This window comes from Triturus cristatus, chromosome 4_1 (assembly GCF_964204655.1).
Source record: "Triturus cristatus chromosome 4_1, aTriCri1.1, whole genome shotgun sequence".
Lineage (NCBI taxonomy): Eukaryota > Metazoa > Chordata > Amphibia > Caudata > Salamandridae > Triturus > Triturus cristatus.
This window is the reverse complement of record NC_140585.1, coordinates 1,218,863,936-1,218,876,721: the sequence shown is the minus strand read 5'-3', so window position 1 is coordinate 1,218,876,721 and position 12,786 is coordinate 1,218,863,936. Positions and strand designations below refer to the sequence as shown.

Genomic DNA, 12,786 nt, shown 5'->3' with positions numbered 1-12,786 from the left:
TCAGGGGGCCTCGGCTCAACCATCTAATGGCTATATGTTGATTGGCCAGAGTCAGTTGTAGGAGTGCACATTTTCTACTAATCTTCCTGTTCTTTCTGGCAGGCACCAACATCAGTAGGCACTGTTTCATTTCTCTAGGGATCGCCCACCCCGTAGCGTTATGCAGGTGCCCCAGTACATTATCCATGTAATGTACAATGTGAGGAAAGCTCCACACTACATGAAATAAGTCAGCCGGTGTGTTCCCACAGCCTTTACACCCAGAATTCCTAGACGGGTATATTGTGTGCAGGTGTGTTGGGTGAGAGGTATGTAATATGTACTATATTGTATTGAGTACATTTAAACTGTGCGTTGATGGAGTCTTCCCGCACTCCCCTGTGTATCCTGGTCCATTCCACTGCCATTGTTGGAAACTCACCAATCTGTTGCCATCTCCCCTCAACCTTAAGGGGAGGCCTGGGCCTATCTGCACGCAGGGCGCAGTATATGTGAGTGCTACGTCTCTGACCTCCCACCAAAGGTAGCGGGCCAACAAGAGTCTGAATAGGTTGAAGGGCATCCGGAAACTACAGCCATATTTCCCATGCCATAGCCACTAACTGACATAATGGAGGAACTTGCCCCTACCCCGTCCAAATGTCTCTGTCACTTCTTCCAGGGTGATAAACCGTCCCGACGGATATAAGTCAACTAAGCCCCCCTCCCGCCAGCAGGCTATGGCCATGGTCTGAGCTATTTGCATAAATGGACGAATTTTCTGGATAAGGGTTGCCAGCTGTTGGATAAACCTCATGGTTATATTTAATATTGTTAGTCCACTTCTTAAACAATTCGGCTAAGAATAAGGATAGTACATAGATTGAAGAAACCCTACTATAATTGACTTAGTGGAAAATAGGGTTAATAAATAGTTAGATGTGTATATAAGATCCATGTTGTGGCTTTAATCCTTGGTGTGGTTTCAAATGTGTTGTAATGAGGGTCTGAGAAGTACTGCGTAGATGACATGCTTCCAGTTAAAATATATACAACTGTCAATAACTATTCAACTTCATTACCTGTTTCTGTTAATTGTGCCACAAACATAAATTGATTGTTGTGTGTGTAATAAATAGTTAATTAATGCAGATTGAGATCCACTGTCTAGCAAGGGAATCATTTGTAAAAACGTTTTTCAAAATCATTAAATTAAATTATGTGCCCCAACCGTGACAGTAGGTAGTAAATCACAACTAAGTAGGATGATATTAAGAAAAAGTTCATTACAAAGAGAAGTCATACACAGAAAATAGAATAAATCCTTATATTTAGATCTATCTGATTAAGTGGTACAAATCAAACAATTTCACAAAAACATTAACTATGGCAGGTTAGTTTCAATGTCCGAATGTTCAAACAACAGAATGGTGAGGATCCAGAAAATTAACAAGAGGAGAAATGGACTTGTCGTCGACGTTTCAATCCCTAATGTCACTAGTTCACGAGACCATCCTCAAGACCACCATAGTAAATTGGAACTACAAAAATGATCACTGATACACTCAAAATAATAAAAATAAAGATATATATTAAATACATTCGAGTGCCCAGGGAATGTCTGAAGTGCCCATGCTAAAAAGTGCCATAGAAACATGTGGCAAAGAAAGAAGAAAAGTGAGAATGTGCTTTAGTGGAACAAATCATTAAAACATCTATCATGATTCAATTTACAAACGCATAGAAAAGCTATACTTTCCCAGTATGAATCAAAAACACTGATACTCACTTTGTACAATACCTAAGACTAGCGATCAAAGTAAATGAAATAGATTACATCTGTAAATCAAGAAATAGTGAACAGAAAGTCATCATTAAGACAGTTAATATCACAAAATTATTACAGTTCAAATATCTAAGTTAGGAACTCACCTATACTAAGAACTGAGTCTAAATACAATTAAAATATCTGAGATAGGAACTCACCTATACCAAGAACAGGGTCTAATCACAATTGGGAGAGTCACCAGATATTGATTTGGGTAATAATTTGAAATGTGGTTGCAAAAATGATTGAATCCAAATTCAATTAATTTAACGATTATGTATGCATGTGATTCGAGCAAGAAATCGAGGAGACTCACCAAAAGAGAATGAATTGGAGCATGGAACATCTCACAGGTGTAATTGCTGGCAAAGACTAAGAGGCGTGTGCTTCGATATTTATACGCACTATGCCCCCCAAAAAGTTTTTGTGAAGACTGACAATCGACAACGTTTAATAGAACAGAGATCAGACAATGCTTCAATAGATATAACAATGCTTATCCCAGGGGGAATTTGTTGTGGCAATATGTCACTCTTCAAAAAGTGAGGCTAAAAACAATTTAAAAGCCACAAAATAGGCATGAAGACAAGAATGTAAACCTTGCTGGCCATATTGGGTGGAAAAGCAATCAATAGCATTTAACAAAATGGAGACCAGAAGAGGCTTTAATAAATAAAACCATGCTTTTCCAAGAGGAAACTTTCAGCAATATGTCACTCACTTAAAAAGGTGGGGGGGGGGGCTAGAAACAGCTTAAACATGGAAGTATTGTGCTGAAGCCGTGATCATGACTTAACGGCGGCCATCTAGAAGCAGACAGGATTGATTGATAAAAGAGAGAGAGAAACAAATTGAAATGTTAGCCGTATGCGATTGGCAGAAAACGCTTTAGAGGGCTAAAGAAACTACAAAAAACACATTTCGGTATTCATTCGGATAATGACTAGATGACATACTGAGATATCATCAGTGAAGTCATCAATTGAAAATACCAAGGGGCATATCAACAAGCAGGCGATAAAAAATTATCGCCGCTTTTTGTCCGAAAACGGACGCAAAAGCGGCGATAATTTTATCGCCTTATCAGGAAGGTCACGCTATCACGTGAAATCTTGCCTGATCGCCATTTCCCTTAACGCCCATCTTTGCATCTCTAATGAGATGCAAAGTGGACGTTCCTCCCCAGGATAACGGGAGAAATGTCGCTAAGTGACATTTCTCCTATTATCAAGCCTCACTCAAAGCAGCATAGCGACAAGAAAAGTAGCGATAACCTCTGTTATCGCTACTTTCCTTACGCCTGCTTTGAAACTGACTTAGCCATGATATCCTATGGAAGGTGGATATCATGGCTAAGTATGTGAGGCCCCATCAGCAAGCTATCGCCAAAAATTGTGTGATTATCGCTGGATTTCCAGCGATAATCTCACTTTTGGCTGTTAGTGCTCTGAATTTTATCGCTTTGGAGATAAACGTTGCTAATAGCACGCTATCTCTGCGATAAAATTCTGAGTTGGTCGGTGATAATTATCCTCACGCTAAGAGCGCTGAGCGATAATTATCGCCGGCCCTTGCTGATATGCCCCCATATTCTGTTACTTGATCTTCGTGGTGTAAAAATATAGATTTTGATTAGAGTGGACTTTATGGACATTAATCTTTGGTTTTCTCATTCAGACATTCAAACTGACCTGACAAGGTTGATGTTTTTGTGGAAGTGTTTGATTTTTACACCTTAATCAAATAGATCTAATATAAAGATTGATTCTATTTGTTGTGTGTGCCTTTTCTTTATGATCAACTTCTTCATAATATCATCCTACTGAGGTGTGATTTATTTCCTACTGTCACGGTTGGGACAGATAATTCAGTTTAATTGTTTTGAAACACTTTTTACACTTGATTCCCTTGCAAGCCATACATATAGTTTATACCCATGCTTGCAAGGGATTATTGGGTTGCCCCTTTTCTGACTTCGCATGAAACCAGCATCACTGAAAATAGTCCACCTTGTTGCTTGGCCAGTTCACCTCTTATTGTGTGTTAGTCTTGTGAGATCTTGTATCTAGGTCACATGCCAGCCCTTCAACATGCCTCGAGGTGGGCCACGGAGAGGGACTATAATCCGTGCAAACAATAAAAAAGCAGCCATTTCTCTAATCCATTTAGTTTGCATTTTTCTGGCCCTCTTAACGGAAAGGCAAAAAAAACCTTTTAAAGCAACTGTTTAATATAAGGCGTGAACGAACATGATGGCAAGCTATTATTCGCTCTTCCTACCCAAATGATCCTATTTTAAACACACATTTGGTGAAATTCCTGATGTTGGTAGAAAAGAAACTAAACACATGAACATTTCAGTATGAAACTGAGTCTGTGAACGTGAGTTAGTTGGCCTGCAATATTTAAAGTTTGTCATATCCTTTAAAGCTGTAGGATTTGGTCAGTTTTGAACTAATTCATCACAAATTGTTGTACACTTATTTTAATGTTCTGTGTCAAATCATTGAAATGTTTTAAGTACTTAAGCATGAATAAAGAAATTACGATTAAGTATCAGTGTTTGATGTTAATCCAGAAATATTAAATATGGGTGCGTATCAATAATATGGTGGCATGGTTCTGTCACTGGCTTATGCCAAGGCACCCTCCTTTAACATGTTCTGCCATTTCTTCCAGGACCCTCACTTACCCCACATTACAGATGACCCTTCAGACCCTGTCTTTGTGGAGGATCTACCTGGTTATCCCTTATCCCCAACAGACACAGAGGAAGAACGCACGAGTGCCTTAGAAAAGAGTATGTAAGTGATTTCTCTGCATTAGAAAAAATAGGGGTTTATAATTGTGTGTCCCAATGTAGCTCTGTCTCACCCGGTGTAGTCAGATGTGTGCCTTTAATAACCACAGCTAGACAACCTTATTTTTAGGTTGCCTGATCGTGGAAAGCTCAAATGTTCTAAAATATGCAGTGTCAAAAAGTCAGTTTATTCCATATTGTTCTGGACCCCATGAGCTCGAGGGAGAGTTCTTGGTTGTCTACCTCTGTGTGTGAACATGATCACAAAATCTCTCTGCAACAGATGTAGTTACACCCATTTCCCCTGAAAAAAAGAAATTACTCTGAATTCAACTAAAATTGCTTTATATTTACGTGACAGGGATAAAAACACTAAGTCAGAGGAGAAACTTACAATTAGCATACTATGTAAACTTGTAAATATATGTCCAGATAGTCTTGATAAAATGTTGCTATTGCATTATCAGTTGATTTTTTTGTCAAAAGAACATGTTCCAGCTACCATGTACCTAGTAAATTATTAAGATTCAGAACAGCCAAACAAAAGATGTTCATACATTTAATGGGGATTTGCAACCAGTACCCTGAGTCAGAGTCCTTCCTAACGTAACTTCACAATATATACACCATCACCACTAAAGGGGGCCCGTGGCTCCATCGACACACAACTAATGTTTATTGCTAGCTAACTCCTTTTTTTCTTTATAAAAAGCCTTGAGTTTTCTGAGCCATTTTCAGGAACTTTTTTCATAAATGCAGCAAAGTTCTTCCAGAAGAAGAGGCACACATCTTGGAGAAACGCATGTAGCTGGTGTTTTATGTAGTTGGTATTTTAAGGTCCGAGGTGAGACTACACTCTTTGACATGTCAGTGAAGAATTGTCGTCCTTGTGATCAGATGTAATGTGACAAATCAACTGATTTAGAGCATTCTTCCTCTGCCATCTAGCTAATCCTGAAATCTGCAATCCTAGCCCTCGCTAGTGACTGCTGGCTGTGTCACAAATATAGATTCCACTATCTTTAGCAAAGTTTATACAGATCTGTTCATCTCCTTCCGAGTGTGTTAAAAAGGAAAGAAAAGGCATATTACTGCACAAATGGCAGAATTTTCTCCATAGGATTCTTGATTCTATTCAATAATACATAAGAATTTTAGACAAAGCTGGAGTAGTTTAATCTCTTAAATGGGTCATAAAGTCAAATGTCTAGAGACAACCTTGATATACATGTTGCTTTAAATTAACGCCTCGTGTTAGCACATGGGATTTGCATTCGGGTGTCAGATGCTTGACTTACCCCGCTTCGCTTATCAGTCGCTTCTCTTTCTCTCTCTCTCTCTCCAGGTACGTCCTCATGGAACTCACTGAAACTGAAAAGCTGTATGTGGAGGACCTTGCACAGATCGTCGAGGTACTGCAGCAGGATAGTTCAATGCATGCACGAGGGTCTCACAATGCATTCTGAAAGACTCCAGAGGGCATTCGGTCATAACTGAGCACAACATCATGCTGTGTGTAGATCTGCTTTCTTGTGTAGGTCTTGAAGTCAGGCCCAAGCAGTCCCGCTTGTATTAAGAGTGAAGTTTGCTTGTGCACTAGTGTCTGCTCTAGTATGCTGATAGGCTGGGATAGTAATTGTCTAATTGGGGCGCAGGTGTGCTAATAAATATGCAATAAATTCACCCCGTGCCTCCTAACTGTATTGATATTCACTACAGACCTCTACTTCATTTTTGTGTTTGTGTTGTTAGGCAGCATTTCTTGTTTTCAGTGATTCTTGATCCATTGATCAGGAGTAAGATGACTTCAGTATTGAAGCAAGTTAAAGGGGGGAGGGGTAGAGTCAGCATGAAGTCTCTTTAAGAGGAGAACTTACCGGCTCTGCCAACACATAGGGGCATATTATCAAGAAACGGTGTTAAAATTATCGCCGCTTTAGCGGCAGAAACTGCCGCTAAAGCGGCGATAATGGGCTTGATAATATGCTCTATGGAATTCCAATTGAAGCTCAGGTTAGATGTCCTTCACATCTAACATGGGCTTCTATTGGAATTCCATAGAGCATATTATCAAGCCCATTATCGCCGCTTTAGCGGCAGTTTTCTGCCGCTAAAGCGGCGATAATTCTATCGCCTGTCTTGATGATATGCCCCTTGGTAATTTACACTTGTGAAGGGCATTGACAAGGCTAAAGGGCGTTGTGTGCCTTGGGGAGTCCAGGAAGAAAGGTGACGTTCAAAGAGAGAGTTATTTCTTGATGTTAAAGGGAGATTGATTTACTACTGCTCAAATGCCTTCTGGGGCATTGTGTCCAGTTCTGGAGAACACTTCTAGAGCATTTTGTCCAATTATGGCGAGCACATTTGGAGGACTGTATCCAGTTCTGGAGACCTCCTTAGGAAGATTTTGTCCAACTCTGGGATTTGCGTCTGGAACTGGACTCCGCTTGCTCATATATTATGTTCACATCTGAAAACTGGTGGGAAGTTATTGAAAGACCACATTTGGAAGACTGTCCATTTCTGAAGGACACATTTGGACAATTTTGTCTAATTCTGGGTACCACATCTAAAGGACGATGTTCCTTTCTCACATGTGGCACAATGTCCATTTCTGAAGGTTACATCTGTAGGAATGTGTTCAGTTCTGGGGATGCCATTCTCTTGATACGATGCCCGGTTCTGGCTATCACCTCTTGAGGATTGTATTTATATTTATGAATAGCATGTGAAACTGTCAGTGCAATGTTTCTACTTCTGAAAGCCAGTTTTGAGGTCTGCACATGGAAAAACGTGTTCAGTCTTGGGTTGGATCGCTAGATGAATAAATTACAGAGACCGATCACCAAATGGTGCCTGGTTTCAAATGCAGGTCCTGTGAGAATAATGGCAAGAACCTAGGCAAAGGAAAAATTAGATTGCTCAGTGAATGAACACAGTAGAAGAGATTTCATTTTTCTGCAGAACAGTATTGCCTCAATAAGAGAGTTGCTATAAGACTAGAGCAGATGGGAAAATGAAACATAACATTAGTTTTTTTGTGCAAAGCGTTTGCCTTCATTCAACTTCTGAGAATAGGAAAAAAAGTAACATGCACATTCACAGATCTGATTTAGTGCCAAGGTGATACTGATGTAGAGTAGCAAAATCAGTGTCAGAACAAAGGGTGAAAATATATATTAAGTAGAGTTGCAATGTTAAATGAGAGAGGGCAGTAAACAGACTAGGTTACTTCACAGTGTCCTTTCTCCATAGGGTTACATGGCCACGATGAACACCAAAGGCATCCCTGACGACATGAAGGGGAAAGACAAGATTGTATTTGGGAACATACATCAGATCTATGACTGGCACAAGGAGTAAGTTGGATATGTCAGTCCGGGTGTGACTATGGATGAGTGAAATGGGCTGCTTCATTTGCCACATTTGCTTTGCTTTCCACCTCCTCCAGAGCTGTGCAAATGCTCTGAGAGTTGTGCAAGCAGACGCATTTTCCGGCACCCCGAGAAAGTGATAAGCAAACTGTGATATTGCAGTCTTCGGTTATAATGCTTTAAAATAAGTTTATGTTGTAATGTTAATCATGGTTATCCTCTCGATCTTAAGCAAAGTTTCACAAGGTTGCAGAACCTGCTGCATGCTTAGCGAAATCTGGATTGTCAGAAATCAAAATGTCTTTATTACGACTGTGTTTAACATGTGGAAGCATTATTTGGGTGAAACCACACCAAAGTCCTACGTAATACACTCAACTGCTGAGAGTGTTTGCTCCCGGATGTTCTACATTTGCATCAAAGAAATAAGAGTGAAAAAAGAGCACCCGGAACTTGCTCCTGAACTGCAGACAATGGTATTGGCCTCTCCTTTCTTCTACCCTGGACCATGTATTCTGCAGAGATCAGTCAGTGTCTTACACGACTTTTACAGTAGTCTTTCTTTTCATAATATGCCACACTTTGGTTATATATCACAAAATCAGGTTATTTTTCACGCATAAAACAACTGATCATTCACTGATTGTTTCACCGTTCCCCCAGTTCCCCCCTACAACCCAGTTCCCACCTCAGTTTAGCCCAATTCACTAATTCCATGTTTTCTATTAGTCAGATCGCAAAGCAGTCGTATTTTTGGCCATTAATTGCTTTGTGACCCAACCTACATTTTGCGCTGCAACAGCTGTGCACATACACCACAGTGCAAAATAAACCTTCAGCAGGATTTACAAAATCCTGCCTTGCCAGTATTAATGAGCTAATATTCGTTTTTGCTAATCCTGCGGAATGCAGGGATGGAATATTGAGAGGGACAGCAGGCCTCTAGCCCTGCATTCATAAACTCTAAATGGTATTGTTTTCTAGGTCCAGCTCCTGGATGCGACTTTTTTCAGAAGCAAGCACTGGTAAAGTCAATACATCAGGCTTTTATGAAAGTCCCAAGCTGTTGGTTTGCCAATGCTTGTGTGTTGAGCATTGTTAAAAAAAAAAAATGAAAAACGTTTCAAAATTCGGAAGGAAAAGCAAACACATACCTTAGGGTATCTCTAAACTGTACACTGACTTAAGTATTTTCAGTCTTTCATGGTTTATTATTTTTCATATACCTTTCATTTCAGAAATTCTAAATAGAATGCACCAAGAATTTAGATACACCAGTGCATGTATCTGAGCATGCACTCAACTCTTACTGCATGTTTAGGTCCTTGCATCGACTGTCAATAGTTGAAGCAACATGGACAACAAATAGACCCCTTCTGCAACAGCTTTCTTGATGAGCCTCCGGTACAGTCACTGACATCTTTAGGTCAGACAGAAATGCCTGAAATGTCACACTGATCAACGCTCTTCCCTTTCCTACATCATCTTAAATCTTTTCTGAGTTCTGTTCGTCAGCCATGCAAACAGCTCCAGTGCACAACTCCACATATGCATTGATAACTTTTAGTTATGCTGCAAAATCTTCTTTATTTCACCTGTCTGCTTTCATTACACAATTCTATGTATGGAAAAGTCTTTCAGCTTGTTGGAAAAGTTTCCACAGTCACCAATCTTGAGTTCTCCCAAATCTTCAATATTCTCAACACCTTCACCATGCATTACACTGTGTTTGTCAGCAATATATAGCTCTGCTTGAAAATCTCCTTCAGTAACCTGTCAAAAGGCAATTCACTCATCCACCTTCCCAATAACTCCACTGTGGAGTAAGTTGACAGAACCCACCTAGACTAGACATTCTTCTTCAGCCACCCTTCCAGTCCACACATGTGTTAGTGGCTCTCAACAGCAGATCTACACGGAACACTTTCAGCAATGCTGGAAAGTTTCCCTCAGCTGCAGCCTGTTCCCCAACTTCAAGGTGCAATATCACAAGTGCCCTTATGACAGTCATATATCCTTCAGAAACCAGTTCAGATGCAAATGACATGAATCTTCTCAACAACTTCAATGGGTAATTATCCATGTACATCAGGAGTATCTGGCTGTTTGCAAAACCAGTACCAGGAACTAATTCAGAATCCAATAGTTAAAAAAAAACTCCTAACACTTAGCACAGTCAATTATTCATGTATGTACACAAACTCTTTCTGCCATGGAAAATCTACTTCTGTCACTGCCTCAGAATCCAGCAACTTCTAATCGGTTAAGAAACTTAAGCAAACAAATTCAGTTGTACGCCCCCTCCATACACAAGTCCAGATGACTCCTCATAAACAGACTTGTTAACAGTTAACACACATAAATTGTACACTGATAGCTCCCAAACTGGCTTGAAACCTTTAAAAGCCATCAGCCTGGAGTCCTCCCATCCGCTACCTCAACTACTTTCGTGAAACATTTCGCATGTATGTTGACATGTATATTTATTCCAGCAGCTGTGCTAAAAACGTCCATCCACTAGCCCAGAGGTTACCCACTCCACTACAAAATTCCCACTAGCAGACCTGGAAAGTCACCTCCAGTGAAAATGAATACCTTGCCTCGCAGCCATCCAAATACTGATGGACTCAATGTTGCTCCTCTTCAATAAACACAATTAAGCCTATCAGAGGTGGATTATATATCTAATGAAAAAGCTATCTCCACTTCTCAACCTCAGTCTAGGCACCAGACAAATCAGTTCTGATTCTCTGACCTAAAAACCTTTGGCCAAAAAATCACACCTATAATTCATTATTTTCTCTCTTATACTTGAGTTGTTGCTTGGACATCATATTCCTCCTAAACCCTCTGAAACACTTGCTGGAGTAGCCAGGTCTGAAAGGCTGAATTTTTGACACTGAAAATGTGACTGTGGCCTTTAGACTCGCCTCCAGAGGACATCAGGGGCTTTCATAATTTAATGGACCGGGCTGCAACAAGGTTTCAGCTGCCAAACTCTGTCAAGCAATCTGACTGCTTTCTCTATGACTTTAAAGAACAGACAATGAAGTCAGTCCATGCCATCCTCATCATTGATTTGGGAGGAAGGTTAAAAATCATGAGAAACTCTGCTACGCAGGTGGCTGTTCTACCGTGTCTTGAGAAAAAATACAGGGCTCCAGAGGATTCTCCCTTTTGCCTCACAGGTCACCCGAAACCAGTTTCAGTCATTTCACAAACATCTCAACGTTGCTCTAAAAATCCGTCTGCACCCATCTCTATACCTCCTGACAAAGATTGCAGGTGCTTGGACAATATAGCCAAGAGTTTCTTTACCAGGCCTGCCGTCATCGTTTGTGCAGCCAATTCCCTGGTGATTCTGGGATGCTATGATCAGCTGACGTGGTGAGATATTAGCGCCCTCATCAATCTAGTGCCTCAGAAAAAGAGTTCAGAATCAAGAAAAATCTTGCAGGAAGGCAAGCACACCTCGTCGGAGATAATAGACTGTGCAGTGGACATTGCCTCCATGGGCTTCCGTCAACTGGCAGGGGCGGCAGTCTTAAGACGCTTGGTCCTCTGGAGCATTCTGGGGTAAAGGAGGCTTCCCAAACAACTATCTAAATATTTTAAGGGATTTGCACTGTGGCAATAATTCCAGAGTGAGATTTGGTGTAAAAGGTGAATACGTGGAGAAGAAAATGAGTTACTTACCTCTAACTGCAGTTATCTAGTATTGGTATCTTTCATAGATCGGCACGAATATTGAAGACGACTTCCATAATTCCCGCCCCAGACCTAGAGTCATTGCAGTATTAAATAATGTTGTTACTGGACCGATCCATAAGTCCTGATTGTTTTTAAACATGGCCACAGGGATTTTGTCAGGGCCTCGTGCTTTGCCTGATTTCTGCTTCTGGATAGTTTCAGCTATCTCCATTTGGCATAAGACATCTCCTGCATGCTGCACCTGTAGGGATCAATTTCTACTAAGTGCTTGCCCTTTATGATTCTCCAATCGGGCCTTTCCCGTGTCATTTGGACTGATAGACTTATGGCACAGAGAGGAGAAGTGTTCCAGCCACCTTTTAGGACATATGTTAGTATCTAGATTCTTAGGAGGCCCTTTGCCTCCCCAGCGTATGATTTCCTAATACTATTTTGTATTTTATGGTCAATTGCAGCCTGAAGGGCCTACCATACCTTGATGTGCTGATTTATTTTCTTATATCCCATGAGGTGTTCAGAAGTCTTTCTTATTTCAATTAGCTTTTGTTCACCCTTGAACTTATTCTTCTTTCTATGAAGCAGTTTCTGGAGTCTCCTCAGCACCATCTACTGCATTTTGTATGCTATTTTTCAATTATTTTGAATGCAGATTGTGGTTTGTATTGTCTCACCTGTGTACTACAAGAATGCTCTTCACTTTACGCGGCGTGGTGTACGAGTGCGATTAATGTGTTTCTTTTGTGCTAGCTATGCATGATCAGAGCCTCTTATCACTGTGTTCTGCGGCAGTGCTCTATATCTCTGTTTCTCCATCATTAATAAATAAAAAAAACATGATGTTGTTATCAACGTTGCTTTTCTGAGTGCAGCCTTAGGGTAACCTAGCAACTGACGTCAACAGAATGCCAGAGCAGTGACTGACGGCCAGTGCCAAGAACTGAATATAGATGTTGGGAGCGAAACACACAGAGCCAAGAAACAGTCAGTCCTGTCTTTTAATCTTGCCCGACTCTTCGCTACCTTCCTCTCCTGTGAAGCCCCTTAAGGTACTGAAATGCACAGGCAATAGTAGTAACCAAATATGTACCTAGGCC

The 12,786-nt window shown here is 40.6% G+C and overlaps 1 protein-coding gene across 5 annotated transcripts in view; it reads left to right on the top strand.

Annotated features, from left to right (window-relative positions):
• ARHGEF25 (Rho guanine nucleotide exchange factor 25) overlaps nt 1-12,786 on the top strand; it is a 980,382-nt gene that overhangs the window by 705,026 nt on the left and 262,570 nt on the right. For all 5 annotated transcript variants that reach the window (XM_085654592.1, XM_085654593.1, XM_085654591.1 and 2 more), the window contains 3 exons: nt 4,487-4,611; nt 5,953-6,019; nt 7,863-7,966. In XM_085654592.1, coding sequence (XP_085510718.1) covers nt 4,487-4,611; nt 5,953-6,019; nt 7,863-7,966 — 296 coding nt within the window. The remainder of the gene's footprint in view (nt 1-4,486; nt 4,612-5,952; nt 6,020-7,862; nt 7,967-12,786) is intronic.